Genomic DNA, 18,011 nt, shown 5'->3' with positions numbered 1-18,011 from the left:
ATTCACCTAATGTAGACAACTTTTATTGCTAAAGATGGTGATTGGAGTGTGTGTAAGAAAATTCCTCTGAACTTTCTCATGCTCGTACGTATTGCAGTGCTAATAGCTAGTGGAGTGCACCAGGAGTTTTCAGAGGAGAGAAGCTATTTTTCCTCTCAGGTATTTGTAGATCACCCATCACTAGCATGTGATTACAGTGATTACTCAGCCTTTCCAGACTACTGTACCCCTTTCAGGAGTATGATTTGTCTTGCTTACCCCCAAGTTTACTCACTTAAAAACTACTTGCTTACAAAATTAGACATAAAAAGACAATGTCACAGCATGCTATTAGTGAAAAATTGCTTATTTTTACCTTTTATAATTATAAAATAAATCAATTGGAATATAAATATTGTGCTTACTTTTCAGTGTATAGTATATAGAGCAGAAAAACAAGTCGTCTGTAGGAAATTTTAGTTTGTACTGATTTCACTAGTGCTTTTTATGGAGCTTGGTGTAAACCTAGGCAGATATCTAGATGAGTTGATGTACCCCCTGGAAGACCTCTGTGTACCCCCAGACGAGTGTGTGATCCTCGTTGAGAACCACTGCTCTGTTACACTACAAGGCTGTTTGCTCTGTTATCTAGTGTGGAGAATGCAGGAATTATCTTTTTTTTTTAAATTAATTTTAGATGCACATCAGTTTGCATGCTCACTATGGGGAATGAGGGTGAGGGGGCTTGGGATTGCATCGGGGGAGGGAGATAAAGGGATGAGTGAGAGGGGGAGGTGAGTGGGATTGGGGAGCTCAGGGAAGGGATGCTGGGGACCCATGGGAGAATAGGGATAGGGTGCCTGTCAACCCCACAATCTACCCTTCTGTGTGTGGGGCAGGATCTGGTGCATCTGACCCTGTCTTCTCTGCCTACTTCTGAAATGTAATCTGGGATCCAGCCCTACTTTCTGGGCCTCTGTGTGTGTGTGCATGCACCAGGGTCTGGGCCCCCTCCCCTTCTGAAGGGGGAGAGTCTAAGACCCTCTCCTTGCCTCCCTCATGTAAGCTGGGGTCTGGGTTGCCTTGTCGCTCAAAGGGTATCTGAGCCCATCTCAGTTTTCTCTTCTCCTCCCCCCCCCCCCCCCCCCCCCGTGAACCAGGTTTGGGGAAGTCCTGCCCCTCTGGATGGAGAGTTTAGAACAGACATACTAGGAGCATGCATGAAGAACACACTGCGGATATTGGGTGAGGATCTGAGAATGGGCATGTTTGCATCAGAAACACTTCAGCACTGGGATGGAGAGATGGGACACTCAGTGACGTAAATGAAGTAGTTCATACATCTCAGAACTATTGTTTCAGGCTGTATTCATCTCCACTGGGTCTTCTTTCATCAGAAAATATTTCATTGAGATGAATGAGCCACTTCAGCATTTCGCTGAGCCTGCTATGCTATGATGGGTATGTAGTGCCCCGCCCCTCCATTTTCACTCTAATTATAGCAGAGTGCCACCAGCTCTGTTGTATTTGATCAAGACAGGCTTCCTGTTTAAAGCTCAACTTCAAGTGTTCTAAAGTCCATATGGTTACTTGGGTTGCCTTGAAATTTTGTGCACTTCATGGGGAAGTGGGGTTTGGTCAGTGAACCAAATTTGGGACAATTTGAATAAGGGGTTCCCAAGATATAGGCCCTTGGAAAAAAAGCTCTTAAAGTTGACATGCTGGCAACATTTTCATATACAATTAGAGATCAAACTATGGCTGAGATCCTTGCACTAGGATCTCTGGTGCTCAAGGGTTACCCCTACAAAATGCATGGCACCCACCAGCCCTTTGGGAGAAATCAAATTACAGCATTCTTAGTAAAAGATCTTTTTTTTCTCCAGTTGGGTGTTCTGGTAAGCATAAGGATTACCTGATGGATCACCCTCTGCATGTACAGAGAGAGAGCCCAATGGTGTTGAAAGCCACCGAAGATTGGCAGGACCTGCATGGCTTCAAGGGAAATGTTCTGGCCATTGAATCTGAGCCCCACAGAGGCACTGTGAATTCAAATCCCCAACGCAGGGTGGAAATTAAAAAGGGAGGCATACTGCTTGAATCTGCCTGTGTCAAAGAAGAATTTTTATTTTGGGGAAATATAATATGCGTATAGTAAATATTCAAAAGGCTCTGAAACGATTTTTGAAAAAATGAATTGTATGTGCAAATGTATGCTGGAAGAAGAAGGTGATTGGGGTAGAAGAATGGGTGGAAATAGGTGAGGACAGGGCTTGGGGGTGTGAGGAGAGGGATAAATGGGGATGGGTGGGTAGAGGGATTAGGTGATGGGGAATGGCGGGGGTAGGGACATCAGGAAAAGGGAACATGGCGGGGGCAAAGATGAGTGACAGACTGTGGGGAAATAGGAGCATATGTATCACCCTGATATTCCCCTCCCATGTGTGCACCATGATCTGGGGGGGCCCCAGACCATGCATGGGGGTTTAATACCCCTGCCTGCCCCTTCTGTGAGCTAGGGTGTGGGGGACCTTGTCCTTCTAGGGGGTCTGAGTCTGTCTCCCTATTCCCCACTATGTGTGGGGGAACTGGGAAAACCCTGTCCCTCGGGTATGCAGCTGAGAACAGGCATACTGGGAGCATGCAGGTGTTGAGAATATGAATTCTTATTGTGGCTCTCCTGAAGTTGGCTGGATAGGGGGAATGAGACTGACTATGAATGGAGTCATTCATACATCTCAGAACTATTGTTTCATGCTGCATTCATCTTAAGGTGTTCTTATTCAGGTATGCCATCATATTGAGATAAATGGGCCACTTCACCCCTTTCTGAGCCTTCTATGCTGCAGAGGGATGTGTTGTGTTGTGTGCTGCACATACCAAGAATGAAGGGGTTGGGCATGTGAGGAAAAATGCAGAGTGACCAAGGAATGCACAGGATACAGCTCTTTTTCAGAAAATTGTGTTAACACTTTAAAACAGCCTTAGGGTTCTCTCATCATCCATAGGGAAAATTCTGATTCGAAGGTCAGGTACAGTTGGAAAATGGGATACAATGCCACATAGACACATTAGGGAATGCCTAGGATGAGGGGAAGCCTGGACAAAATAGCATGGTGGGGGCCAGCAGGGAGGGTGGATGGACTGGAAGGCACAGGACTGGCTGGGTGGCGAGGGGCAGGGAGAAGAGTGCAGGACCAGGAGTGCATAGTCCACTATTCTACGTGTTGTCTACAGTTGCCATAATGACCACGAACTCCTACCAACACCTGCAACTTTTACTGTAAAGGAAAGGACCTACCTGCACCTGCCCTACACTCTTAGCCTATTCGGAATACCACTTTGCACTTACAGGATACCATCTAAACCTATATGTTCCCTTACCCATCATTAAACCCACAGACTGCTTTCATATCCCACCTCATTACTGACCATTCCTGTTGCATGGCAAGACACTCCCCTTCCCTCCCCTGTGCTTTGCTAATTTTGCAATAAAATGATTCAGGCAACTCCCCTAGGTTCACATGCTCCCTTTTTCTTTACACGCACCCACAGGGTGGGCTCAAACCCTCTCACATCACAGCCACAATTCTGTGATGCTTCTTAAACTAATCTCTATCTCTTCAACCCACAAACACACTTCCACCAATCTGCCCCACCTACTCCCTCCACCACTTAAGCCATTTAGTACAGGTACAGCTCTCTTACTGGATGCAGCTTCAGGCCATTGCAGATAACTCCCCAATGGCTGCCAGCTCCAGGGGGCAATATTAAGGCTATACAGGGTATGTAACGTAACTGTGTCCTGTTTTTCTGAAGTTTGAGTTTTGCAGAACTTGATATTATGGAAGGGCACAAGCAGTCACTGGGAAACCTTAACTCTAGATGAAAGTGAGCATCAGTGATACTGTTTTTTCTGTCTGCAGAGATTATACTTCTCAGGCCTGACTTTAACCTAACACTGGACTCTGCCTCTGCCTCACAGAGGTGATCATCCAGTGTCAGACAGATCTGAAAGGGATACTTGAGTGGAATGATTATCTATCTATTATTGTCTTCCCTCTACTACAGGGGTTCTTTGTCTCAGGAGAGGCACTTGGATTCAAGGACTGACTCTTCAGAAAAGCTGTCCCTTTCTAATGTATTGGACCAATATGAGCCAGATGGGTGTGTGTTCCCCTGAAGGCCCTAGCCTGGGATATCAGCGGAAATCCCTTGAGAGGCCTGCTATAGGGTGGCAGCAGCGGGGAGGGAAGCTGGGCCTAAAGGCTCCTTGCCCCACACTCCAGCATTGGCATTGTTCATGCTATGTTCAGATCCCTCAGTCTGCACACGAAGAGGAGGGAGGCAGCTGAGCTCCTCAGTCAGGAACATGACCCTAGAAGGAAGTAAACAATAAAACTTGTTCAACTGGCTGAAGCAAAGTCTATTGTTTTTAATGATCATTAAACATGTGAAACATAACTATAAATTCCTCCCAGGGGGTCTTTAAAGTGAGTGTATGAATGTCTTAGCAAAAGTTTTCATGAGATCCAGCAGATTATAAAGCACAGCCTTGAACCTTCATTCTGATTCTTATAACACTACCATATTATGGCACAATCTTTAATCTAAAAATACATCCAGCTTGGTGGATGTGTAACATCAATATTCTATTGCTGGTGACTTTTATTTACTACTGGTGTCAGACTCCAGATTAAATTCAAACTTGCTCCTCAATGAGGGGTGCATATGTGGCAGCCTATGCTTGTTACAGTTGTATACAAAGATTAATGTTAAAAAATGTAGCTGAAACTAGATTATATCCAGTGCATAATGTGAGAATTTCAGATTAAAAGCTACAGGTGGTTGTGACAAAGTTGAAGAGATCGAGACTTCAACTGAAACTGTACACTCATGCTTTTTTGGAGAACACTAAGCCCTGTAGAACCTTGAATAATTGAATTGGTGACCTTGAGTATAGTTAGAAATGTGAGATTAGCAGGAAGTCCCTGATGGTGTGAAACCAGAAGCGGAGGATTGGTTGTTCAGTAGCTGGAGATCGTTTTTGTTGTGCAATATGTTATGGAATGTCACTCTGAGTAAAGCCATTCAGTCTTAGCATCAAGGATAATTTTTGAGTGCAGGGGACTGGACTAGAAGACCTCTTGAGGTCCCTTCCAGTCCTATGATTTTTACTTTGGCATCCAAGCTCTGCAGTTTTAAGAAAAAACTAAAACTTGATATCTAATGAAGACTTGGGAGAAGCTATGTCTCTCTGAAAGTATAGAGGTGTTAATTAACAATTAATGGGAGCTGCTCATAAATATTTAAGATCTTATTTCAAGAAGTCTTTATTTAAAAAAATAAAACAAAAAAACCCACCAGACTTGACACTTCTGATATTTCTAAAGTAAACAAAGGGATAGGAGGACGTCTCATGCTTTCTTCACAAACCATAAAGAAACTAATCTAATTTTTTTAAAAGTCCTTTACATATCACCTTTAGGACAACCACCTTTTTAGTAACAAGCCGTGTTTCTGTCTGTCCATACTGCAGGCCTTACTCTGCTCATCATTCACAGATTCCAAGGCCAGAAGGGACCATTGGGATCACCTAGTCTGACCTGTATAATACAGGCCGTAGAGCTTCCCAAAAATAATTCCTCCTAGAGCATATCTTTCAGGAAAACGTCCGTTATCTGTTTCACAAAGGTCCTCTTCTTTACAAGTTTCCATCTCTTGGCTGCAGTGCAGTTTTTAAGAGGGAGAGGTGCTTTATCGTTCAGATCATATTAAAGAGGCTCAGAAGGCACAACCAATTTGAGACCTTGACTCTAGTTCTCTGAATGATCTATCTAGAACTTTAAAATGAATAAAAGCCCCTCCTTAATAAAATTCATTGTTGTCAAATAAAATTAACATTCCTGTGGCTACATCACTGACTCCCATACAAAAAAGGAAAACCATTTCCCAGAAACTTGCATAGTCGGTCTGTCTCCTCCCCACCCCACTTTCCCATCTAAGAAGGGAAATTCCGTGATGTGAGAAAGGGACATCTGGCCTTATTTCTACCTTCTTGTAAAGCATCTACATTTCTCAGAAGTTCCTCTCTGTAGTAACCACTCGATATAGTTGTCTGCTCTCTTATGTGGGCCACTTATTAAATAACAGAAGTACTGTATTTAAGACACTGAGCAAATGAAAGATCAAGCTATCACAATGACAGTTCAGGAACAGGACTTGGAGAAAGAAAGGAAAGGGTTTAATGTGTTCGACTACCCTTGCTGATGTTTTGAATATGCTCTTTCATTAAAATTGAATGTCTAGTTATGCTTTGTTTCTTTCCACCTCAGGCAATCTGACACAGAATCAGAAAGTATGTTTAACATTTGCAGTTTAAACTAGGCATACTCAGTAAGCATGTATGCACCCTTTCTTGTTTTGATGATGGCAGTTAACATTGCCCACTATTATAGAGAAGCTAGACATGGATTTCTGCACTTAGAAAATTCTTTGGAGATAATCTGTCTGAACTAATGGAAAAATGTGTGGTGGTGCAAGACTTTTTAATTTCTTTAGTCATTCGTAGATGAATAGATTTTAAGGCCAGAAGACAGACACTTACGATCAGCTAGTCTGATATCCTGCATAACACAGGACAGTACTCAAATAGGTATTTAATCTCCATGAACTTTTGGGAGGCAGAACCACACCTGTCCACTAGAAGGGGCTTACCCCTTAACCAGTGATGATGAAGCTCCCAGTTAGCTCTGGGTTGATCTAAATTTTAAGTGTAGAGCAGGTCTGAGTTTACTTGCTCTTGTGTTTATCTGACTTACTTAGACTAAATAAAGGAAAGAAACATACTAGCTCCCTTAAAACTGTAAGGAATATGGTGATGAGGGCCACAGAAGTACTTAAGTTGAAAGTTCTGTAACTGACCATTCATTAACTGAATTTTACTGCAAGATTTAAACAGAGTTTAATGTAGAAAGTGAGTTGGACCTCTAACGCTATGGAAGAAGATCCCATAAAAGACTTAGTGTTGCTGCAGCTAATTCAAGAATTCAAATATGTCAGCATCTTGGTACAGTGGTGTGTGGTTTTAGAAGTTCTTATAAAATAGAATCTGCATTAATAAATTAAGGAAAATACCAACTTTGTTTAAAGTAAAAATCCACTATGCAACCTGTATATAACTTAAATGAACTTTGGTAGTTGCACATAACTGGCATATGTATTCTGCAGGCATAGAATAATATTTTTGAAGATAAACATACTAGCAAATTATTTAAAAATAAATGTTGAGTAGCATTATTAACTATTTAACGATCAGTAATTGACACTTTGGGGGGTTACCTGAGGTGCCTGGGATTAATCACTACCGTTACAGCATGACTGTGCCTTGTCTGTGCCCACCAGGAGAAACCTCCTGGTTGTTGGCAACATAAACACTCCACTTGGGGCTCTGTAGGGAGAGAATGCGGGGCTCAAAGGCTAGCAATTTACACACCCCACTATGTTACACTTGGATGCCCAGTCCCTTATTTTCTGGACACCTTCAATGTACACCGATCTGCTGCATCCATAGAAACAATGCATCCTAGTTCATGAGTCTCCCCTCAGTTCAACACTCGCCTTAGCATAAGGCACTTAAACAGATTTATAGTAAAACCAAACTGAAGTTTACTTTTTCAGAGCTTGAGGTAAATATTCAAATAAACGCAAGTATAAGGATTTGTAAACATAAGGTTACAGGTAAAAGCAAAACATAAGACACAAACTATAGCCTGTACTTATTAACTTTCCTCTCTAGTAAAGTATGTCTCACCCAAAGGTCAATACAGTACTTGCAGTGCTGTCCAGTTCAAACAGCTGGGATCTGCCTTTCATGAGACACCTTGCTTGCAGGGTTTCTCCTCTGTAATGGATAAAATCTTGTGCTCTTTTCTATTTTCTTTTATAGTTGCAGACTACTGTATCTTACCACAGTGGTCCCTTAGAAGCTTGTGGGGGTGGGGCGGGAGTTCTTTTGTTTTTTGTAAATCCTTAAGCCTGCATCTGATCTAGAAAGTGAACATAGTCTATCTCCACAGATGTCCATTGTTCTCAGTGTTGATTGAGATATCCCTGAGAGTCCACTCATCTCAGGTGATAATCTACATTTTACGTATTTATTTAAATGTTTCCTGTGCAAACATCTCACAGTAACCATGACAATCAGCAGTTCTTAGCTTTTGGCAGAGACCACACGCAGTCCCCTTAGGTGAAATATTGAGAAGATGGTCTGACTGGTTAATATACATGTCTGGGCAAGTCTGTGTGACATTAGCAGTTCATTTAAAAAAAAATATTTTTAAGGCTGAAAAATAGGATTAAATGTTTTTAAAAAGTTTTTCAGCTATATTATTATAGAAAGGTCTCCAATCACAGTAGATCAATTTTAATTATTCGCTCACTAACAGCTCCTTTGTAGCAACTGTAATAAAAAGGGAGCTACACGCTTTGTATCTAATCACAGTAGGAGCTGTATTGATTCACTTGCTTTATGCTACAAAAAGAAAGAAGGGTGAGAGGAATTTCTTTTGGTATATTTAATATGTCAGTTCCTCTGTCAGTCCACTCTTTTCTGGGTGATCTAACTCACTCAAACAGCTTCAGTTATACTCTCTATGCTGATGACTCTTACCCTTCTCCAATCCACCTCCTTACTTATTTGCTATCCAATCGCATATCTAAACCTATCTGATGCCTTGCTATTCCTTCAAGCTTTAAATAGCCAAAACTGGATCCCTTTCTTTCCACCAAAACACTTTCCACTCTCCCATTCTTATTGTTGAACACACAACAGATAATGCCTGTCACGCAAGCCTGTAAACTGGAGGCCATCTATGATTTTTCTCCTCCAACAATCGAATCTATGTCCAGCTCTTGCTGCTGCTTTCTTCACAGTGTCTATAAGATCCAACATTTTTTTTCTGCCTACACTGCTAAAACTTTCATATAGGTCTACCTCATCCCCTCTTTTCATCACTACAACCTCTTCTTTGGCCTTTGACACCAATGTAGCCGCTAAGATCCTATTACTTGCCCGTTGATCTGTCATCCCCCACTCTTTGCATCCATCCTTTGGCTCACCCTTCTGCCAACATCAATTCAAGCTACCTGTATTTGCTTTCAAGGCCTTGCACAACTCTGCCTCTGCTATGAAATATTCTTTTTTTTTTTTTTTTTTTTTTTTTGCCTACCATTGCCTCTGCTCTGACAGCAGCCATTCTCCACTCCTCCTCCCACCACCATCTCCAGAGTGCCTGGATGCTCAGAATACCTTTTCTGACCTTGTCCCAGCCTTCTTCCCACCTAAAAATTTCTTCTTTCTCTAAGCCTACGAGAAAGTAGCCAATGTTTGCTTTACTCTATTGACAGCCCACACATCCTGCTGTGTACTACTACCCCCTGTACCCTCCTTACTACCTTGTTCACTGTCTTATGTCATCATGTTAGATGTTAGTTTGTGGCAGGACTCATGTTGCTGAACTTGTCTTGTGAGGTACCTAGCAAACTTTTGGGTGCCATAAAAAGGGTTGCATGAAACATCCATTAGGCTTTGTTCCCAAGAAAAACATGAGTCCCTAATAGATCTCTCAAACTGACGCTTTGTGCTTAGCAAATTCACTGCTCCACTGTAATTGATGTAATCACAGCTCCAAATAGATTTGCTTTGTAATTCTCCATCCATTGGCAATGGAAGTCTTAGGACCTTTTTGTGGGAGCTGGGAAATCTTAACACTCCTGTGTATCCTCACTCTCTCTATTTTTTTAAAAGGTCTGGAAATATTTCAGTTTGAGAAGTTACCTACAAACACTGAATGAAGTGGTCTCTGTCTTTACAGTGCTTTCAGTTTTAAATTTTAGAAAAGGAAATTCAGATATACAAGCTGTTCAAAATAGTTAAATTGCTGAGGGGCAAACAATGTATAATTTGAAGCCACAGAAAATAGGGTGAAACTATGCAGCTTCATACGTGCAAACACACCCATTCTCAGAAATAAATTGTTCCTATATGAAGCACATCAGCAGTAATCAACCACACTCACCAAGAGGACTCCCAGGCACCTTAAACTCTGCCTCTATAATGTCATTCAAGACCTACACCTGTTCCTCTCCCTTGTCTAGCAAACAAACAACTCTACAGATCATACAGTCATCAACACTCCTTATAAATATTGCTGTAATATAGTTCACAAATTCAGTATTCCAGAAATATCTTTAATCCATAAATACTTAAAGTTCTAAAGGACAAACTATGCCTCATTCCCTGCCCCACCCCAGAGGCCTGGCCCTCTCCCACATCCTGAACCCCTCATTCCCGGCCCCACCCTGCAGCCCTCACCCCCATATCCCAACCCTCTGCTCCAGCTCTGAGCCCCTCCCACACTGCAAACCCCTCTGCCCCAGCTCCGTTGGGTCGTGGGCATCAACAATTTTCTTCAACTGGTTTGCCAGGAAAAAAGTTTGAAAACCACTGTTCTAGGGGCAAGCCAACCCTGATACCATCACTGCAACTATCTCTGGTCTGCCACCAGTCTCCAGACTCTCTGGCACCAAATGGAAGTAGAGAGGGTACCGGTCTCCCCTTCTATGACAGGAGTTCTAAAAGGAAAGGGAGAGGTTACAAGTAGCGTCAGCCTCTTCCCAACAAGGTCACATAGGTACTTTAGTGGGCCCAAGCAGACCTTTTGAAGGTGTGCCTGGGAATACTATACCAGTTCCTGTCTCCACTTTTATTTTCGGACTGTCCCACTTCAGTTCTGGGGTTCTGCATAACATTGGACCACTGCGTGCTAAGTACTGTGATAATCGACTGTGCCCTACAGTTTTCATCTACCCCTTCTTCCCATCCTGGTCCCTGTTCAGGGACCCTTCTCATGAGCAACTTCCCACCTAGGAGATGCACTCCCTCCTACAGATAGGGACTGTGGACGAGGTTCCTCAAGACTTGAGAGGGAAGGGGTTTTACTCCTGATATTTCCTAATCCCGAAGACCAAGGAGGGCCTTCAGCCCATTCTGGACTTGCGTTAACTCAACAGATATCTCAAGAAACTGAAGTTCCGCACGGTCTCCCTGGCCTCCATCATTCCCTCCCTGGATCCAGGGAATTGGTATGCCACCCTTGACTTAAAGGACTCCTACTTTCACATTTGTATCTTCTGTGGCCACAGAAGATGTCTCAGATTTATTGTGAACCGATGCCGCTACCAATTCTTCTTCGAGTGCTGTCCCTGTGGGTGCTCCATTTCAGGTGTTGGTGCGTCCTGGCACCGTTGATCAGAGATTTTCAGTAGCAGTGTCCATCAGAGATGCACATGCACATGTACAGTAGTCATCTCATGGTGCCGTTGGCACTTTGACCATCGTGTGTGTGACCCGACCCCTCAGTTGCTTTTCAGCTGTCCTCTGCCTAAGACGGAGCTCCATAGTGGTGTTGAATGACAACTTAGGAAAAATAATTAGAAATAGTTAGAATTAATTAGTGATAGTTAGGTCTTGGTTACTAGTTTAGACATTTGCACATCTTTTTTGTTCTCCCTTCAAAAAAAACCCCCTCCTTTCATTTATTCTGTTTTTAAAACGACATCAGCGAGGGACATTAAAAACATGCCTGGTTCACCAGGCTTCAAAAGATGTCCTCGTGCAAGGACTCTGTGCTGATTTCTGATGGCCACTCACCCTGCATCCACAGCTTAGGTCAGTTGCGCACACGACAAAAGTGTACTCACTTCAGCAACCTCAAAGCTTGAATCACATGGAATAGAGATCTCTGCCTGAAACTTATTCTTATGGAGAAATCCCTTCAGCTAGCTTCTGACCCTGGACAGCAGAACCCCTCAACCAGGGACTCTCCCAGCATGTCATTTCTGGAAACCAGTATCATTCCTTTAAGAAAGTGAGGAAAAGAGCCACATTGTCCCCACAGAGAGAACCTTTTGAAAAAAAAGCCGTGTTCTGCAACATTGCTATTGTCGTTGCAGAGTATGCCAAGAGTGAGCACTTTTGATGCACCGGGAACTTCCGGCACCGCCTGCAATGGGGCTGCTGCTGGCAAGGTTAAGGAGTCGAGGCAAACACAAGCCAAACTCCTCCTACACAGCACCGACAACACCCACTACTTCTTGACCCAAAAGAAAAACGGTGGATGGAAACCCATATTAGATCTCAGAAAACTCAACAAGTTTGTACAAATCCATATATTCAAGATAGTCACACTGACTTAAATAATCCAAGCAATGGAAAAGGGAGACTGGTTTTCACCCCTGAACCTACAGGATGCATGCTTTCACATTACCGTAAATCCTGCATACAGAAGGTTCCTATGGTTCACAGTAGGAAAAGATCACTTCCAATACAGTGTGTTGCCATTTGGATTTTTGACTGCTCAGAGAGTCTTCTCCAAACCCTAGCGGTAGTAGCAGAAAGTTGCACAGACCAGGAATAATGATATTCCCATATCTAGACAAATGCCTACTGAAAGGTCCTACCCAATCAGAAACGAGACACATTACCCAGAGGACTGTCACCCTCTTTCAGACCCTAGGGCTACAAATAAACGAACAAAAATCAACTCTAATTCCAGTACAACAGTTGGATTTCATTGGGGCACATCTGGACTACAGGGATGGCTAAGCTCAGTGTACATATCAGACAAGCGCAGTCTAAACAAAAGCCTAACATTGACACCAAAAGTCCAGAATTCATTATATTGGTGGACAAGACCAGTGAATGTGTGCAATATAACTACACATCAGCCTTCTCAAATTGCACGTGGTTTGCAACATGTATGTTCACTTCCTCCCAGTGATAAAGAATAAAACAGTAAGAGTCCTTACAGACAACATTGCATGTATGTTTTACATAAATCAACAGGGAGGAGCCCGTTCTCATACCCTGTGCACAGAAGTCATAAAATTATGGAACTGGTGCATAACTCACAACATCACCATTACTGCTTCCTACTCCTGGGCCGCCAGAACACGATGTCAGACACTCTAAGCAGACACTTTTCCCAAGATCTCTAGTGGGCACTGAACACCAGTGTCTTACAACACATATTCCAACCGTGGTGGTTCCCCTGCATTGACCTATTTGCCACACAATGAAACAACAAATATCCGCAATTTTGCTTACGAGCAGGACTGGGAACACAATTCCTAGGAGACTCCTTTCTAATCAGGTGGGATGCACCTCTCCTGTACTTATTCCCACCTGTACCACTAATCTCCAGAGTAATACACAAGATACGGACCGTCAAAACAAGGTCATACTTATGGTTCCGACATAGCCCAGGCAGACTTGATACCCATATCTGTGCACCGTGTACTCTCCCTCTCCAACAGGGCCATCTCTCACAAGGAGGAGGTCAAGTCCTCCACCTGAACTTGGAGAAACTTCACCTAAAGGTGTGGCTCCACCATTACTAGTTAACCTGCTTGGAACAAGTAAAACAGGTGTTAGTAAACAGCAGAAAACCAACCACACATACCACTTATCTCCAAAAATGGATAAGGTTCTCCTTATGGTGCCAGAACAAACATGTATCTGTACTTACAGCACCACTTCTGTTGGTCTTGGAATACATATTAGAACTAAAGAATTCAGGGTTTTCTACAAGCTTTGGCTGATAAGTGTACTACAGCATTCTCACCTTTCACCATAAGCTTGATGGCGTATCGATATTCATGCTCCTGATGATGAAACACTTCCTCAAGGGCATACAGAATATGTACTGGAAAATAAGTGACCCTAGACCAGCATGGGACTTAACGCTGGTGCCTCGGAAGCCTCACCAGAACCACATCTGAAACACTAGCTACCAGCTCTCTACTTCATTTATCAATGAAGGTAGCGTTCTTGGTTGCAATTACGTTTGCACAGCAAGTAAGCAAAATAGGGGCTTTCATGGCTCATCGTCAGTACACCATATTTCTCAAGGACAAAGTCACACTGAGACGACATCCAAAATTTATACACAGAATATCTTCTTCTTTCCACCTCAATCAATGGATTCATCTGCTTACATTTTATCTCAAGCGCCATGCAAATGCACAAGAGACTGTTCTACGTATGCATTAGCATTCTACCTGGACAAAACAAAGCCTTTCCAAAAATTCCCAAGGCTTTTTGTTACAATGACAAAGCGTTTCAAGCATTCTGCAGTATCCACACAGAAATTATATAAATGGATCTCCAGTTGCATCCATATGTGTAACCAACCGCACAAAACAGAACCCCCATCAAGGATAAAGGCCCATTTTGACAAGATCAGTATTCTACCTCAATAGCTTTTAAAAATAATGTACCAATAGTAGACATGCAGAGTGGCCACCTGGGCCTCTGAACACACATTTACGAACCATTATGCAATCTCAAAGCTCAAGCTCAGATACAGTGGTAGGTCTAACAGTGCTAGCCTCCACTGTGAATGCAACTCCAAAGTCCCTTCCATCCGCACAAGGGCACTGCTCTACAGTCACCTGAATTGGAGCACTCACAGGGACAACACTCGAAGAGGAGAAGGTTACTCAGCTTGTGCAGTAACTGAGGTTCTTCGAGATGTGTCCCTTGGTGGGTGCTTCACTACCCATCCTCCTCTACTTCGGAGTTTGCAGTAAGGACTCTATAGTAGAGAAGGAACTGAGGCGATTGGGTTGCGCCATGCCCTGCGCACACTGGTCAAGGTGCCAACAGCGCTACAAGATGACTACTGTGCACACACGACCCTGACAGACTCTACTACCAAAAATCTTGGATCAGTGGTGCCAGAACGCACCAACATTTGAAGTAGCGCACCCATGGGGACGTGCATCTTGAAAAACCTCAGTTACTGCACAAGGTGAGTAATCTTCTCTTCACCACTCTCCACTTCAGTCAGTCTACAGCTCCCCAGGTTTTCACGAAGTGCATGGGGGTAGTAATGGCCTGCCTCAGACACTGAGGTGTTCAGATCTACCCGTACCTGGACAACTGGCTGATCAAGGATTGCTCAGAGGCTCACGTACAGGACAGCGTCCACATGGTCCAAGCCACTTTCTGAGTGGTGGGGCTGTTATAAATGAACAAAAGTCAACTCTTGTTCCAGTTCAGAGAATAGAATTTATTAGGGCAGTGCTCAACTCGACCCAAGCCAGAGCTTTCCTGATTCACACACTAGCTTGCTGTACACTAAGTGAGTGCACTGTAACAGTGCTGTACAGTGGCCATGAACTTCCATCCATTGGATCACATTATGCCTGTCTCTGCTAGATTGAAGAGCCCGTTATTAAATATTTGCTCTCTATATAGGTATTTATAGATTGTAATCAAGTCATTCCTTAACCTTCTTTTTGTTAAGTTTATTAGATTGAACTCCCTGAGTCTGCCACTGTAAGGCAGGTTTTCTAATCCTTTAATCATTCTTGAGGCTCTTCCCTGAATTCTCTCCAATTTATCAGTATCCTTGAATTGTGGATACCAGAACTGGACACACTCTTCCAGCAGCTGTTGCACCAGTGCCAGCTTCATAGATAATATTACCTCTCTACTCTTACTCAAGATTTCCAAGGATTGCATTAGCCCATTTGGCCATAGCGTTTCCTCTGTGGTGATTTGTCTTTCTTGCTCTTGAGCTGAAAAGTCCTGTGAGTGCCCTTCCTTTTCATCCTTGAGTTCTGTCTCCCTTGTACTTCTTTTGAGGACCATAAATAGCCATATCCTTTTTGCATTTGAATTCTTGTTGTCCATAATCTCACAACTGTGAATAAAGTTTATATTGCATAAAATGCTTCTCTGCCACAGTTAATGGCAGCAAACAGAAAGCAACAAACTGTTTTATCGCGAACACTCTCTTATGGGAAAAGGTAGATAGTAGTAGCCCTTATGTGTTTTTGCAAATACAAAATAAAACAAAAAACTCACCCTGGAGTGGTGGCTCCTGTCCTGTGTGGCTGGGCCCTGCTTTCAGCTCTGGTTTTTGCTACTTGGCTCATGAGGGTGGCTAAGCCAAACCTGAGCAGCTGGCACAGCAAACCCATATGCCAGATCACAACACCCAGAGCAGGGAGCCGGACCCAGTCCTGTGGGACTGGAGCTGCCACCTCAACATGAGTGCAGGGTGGCTCATTTTGCAACTCCCAGCCCCCTCCCACATGGATAAAATGAAATAACAAAAATTCTTAAAAAATAAAACACACAATTGTAAAGAATAAAAATTTCACAGGACTCTAGATATTAGAAAAGGAGTACTTGTGGCACCTTAGAGACTAATCAATTTATTTGAGCATAAGCTTTCGTGAGCTACAGCTCACTTCATCGGATGCATTCAGTGAGCTGTAGCTCACGAAGCTTATGCTCAAATAAATTGGTTAGTCTCTAAGGTGCCACAAGTCCTCCTTTTCTTTTTGCGAATACCGACTAACACGGCTGCTACTCTGAAATCTAGATATTAGGTTTCTCCTATTTCTGTGATGTCTGTGCCAAGTGCTCTAGTTAGTTTTTGCCAGGATCCCACTCAAATTCTAGCTGCGGCTTAGGGCTTGTCTTCACTGCATTGTTAGCTTGAGGTATATCTCGAGTTTTGCCTCTAACCAGTCTCTTGTCTGCACGCACAAATCTCTAGTTTGAGTTTAAGAAGTGCTTTACTCATGGAGTGTTTTGAAACTTCAGGGCTGCTGATGCTTCAGCTAGTAGTGCAGTGGGCATGCAGCAGCTCAGGTTACAACTCAAACTGCTCATCTAGTTATTCTATCTGCTAATGAGGTCACTGAAAGGTTGCTTTCTCTTTCTTCTCAGGACCTGTCTACACTGAATTTAGTGTACAGCAATCCAGGGTGTGAATCCAGAAGACTTACACTAAGGCTTTGTCTACACTGGAAACTGAATGACAAAACTTTTCTCATTCAGAGATGTGAAAAAAAATGCACACACCCCGAACGAGAAAAGTTTTGCCGACGAAAAGCATCTGTGTGAACAGTGCTTTGTTGACAGGAGAGCTCTCCCGCCGACAAAGCTACTACCACTCATTGGGGATGGAAGTTTTTTTGTCTGCGGGAGAGCTCTCTCCTGCTGACAAACAGTGGTTACGCTGCACGCCTTTTAGTGGCACAGCTGTGTCGCTAAAAGGCGCGTAGCATAGACATAGTCTAAGCCAGTGCACAGAAACAGTGTCCAAAGGGGACATTACTGTACGGCAAGCTAGTGTTCTTTAGATTCAGACCCTAGCTTGCTGCATGCTAATGTCCAGTGTAGAAGAGCCCTCACTCTAGCTAGACTAGCTCAATTGGAGGAACTCAAGTAAACTAACTCTGGCAGTGAAGATAAGTTGTCATACCTTTTTAGAGTACAACGGAGCAAAAGATGCCTTTTTATCATTTTACAATAATTCAATCCCACTGAACCGTAAAAGATTTCTTACGTTCTCTGTGTGCAGGTGGCTAGGCAGAACTCTTTCCTTGATGGACCACTTTTTGTGATTAACAAGTCACCAAAGAGAATAACAGTTTGTGTTGCTGCAGTTGAGGAAGAATTAAGCCATTCATTCTCACTGCCTTATAATTGCCGGGATGATTGCTGGTATGTGGCTGGAAATGGATTGTTGGTATTGCTTGAGAAGTGCAAAACTTATTTGATCCTGCCTTTTAGGAAATGTTTTGATATAGACTTTAGAAGCTATTTATAGGTCTCTTTTAAAGTGAATTTGTGATTAATTTTACTTGTGAATATTTGCCTATCCTAGTTGATTTTGTATGTAGAGTAAATTAGTTTAAATAAATGGAAGTGATTAAAGTATGCAAACTTTTGCTTTCCAGGCATCATCACGCAGAGTGCCAATGGGCAATGGAGAGAGCAACCATTATCTGTCAGTGGACGTGGCTGCAGGCTCAGATCTCTGACTTGGAGTATCGCATAAGGCAGCAGACAGATCTCTACAAGCAACTACGTGCCAACAAGGTAAGGCCATTCTGTACCTTGGAGATTTTAACCCTTTATACTGTGACTAGAATTTTGTAGGCAGCAC

At 43.0% G+C, this 18,011-nt stretch overlaps 1 protein-coding gene across 8 annotated transcripts in view; it reads left to right on the top strand.

Moving 5' to 3' along the window:
* Nucleotides 1-18,011, top strand: part of LOC125631098 (KAT8 regulatory NSL complex subunit 1) — a 139,930-nt gene that overhangs the window by 28,659 nt on the left and 93,260 nt on the right. For all 8 annotated transcript variants that reach the window (XM_048837288.2, XM_048837287.2, XM_075126092.1 and 5 more), the window contains one exon: nt 17,803-17,944. In XM_048837288.2, coding sequence (XP_048693245.1) covers nt 17,831-17,944 — 114 coding nt within the window. In that variant the 5' untranslated portion in view covers nt 17,803-17,830. The remainder of the gene's footprint in view (nt 1-17,802; nt 17,945-18,011) is intronic.

The sequence above is a fragment of the Caretta caretta genome, chromosome 2 (genome assembly GCF_965140235.1).
Source record: "Caretta caretta isolate rCarCar2 chromosome 2, rCarCar1.hap1, whole genome shotgun sequence".
NCBI classification, from domain to species: domain Eukaryota; kingdom Metazoa; phylum Chordata; order Testudines; family Cheloniidae; genus Caretta; species Caretta caretta.
Note: the sequence above shows the minus strand (reverse complement) of the source record. Positions and strands in the feature narration are given on the sequence as shown.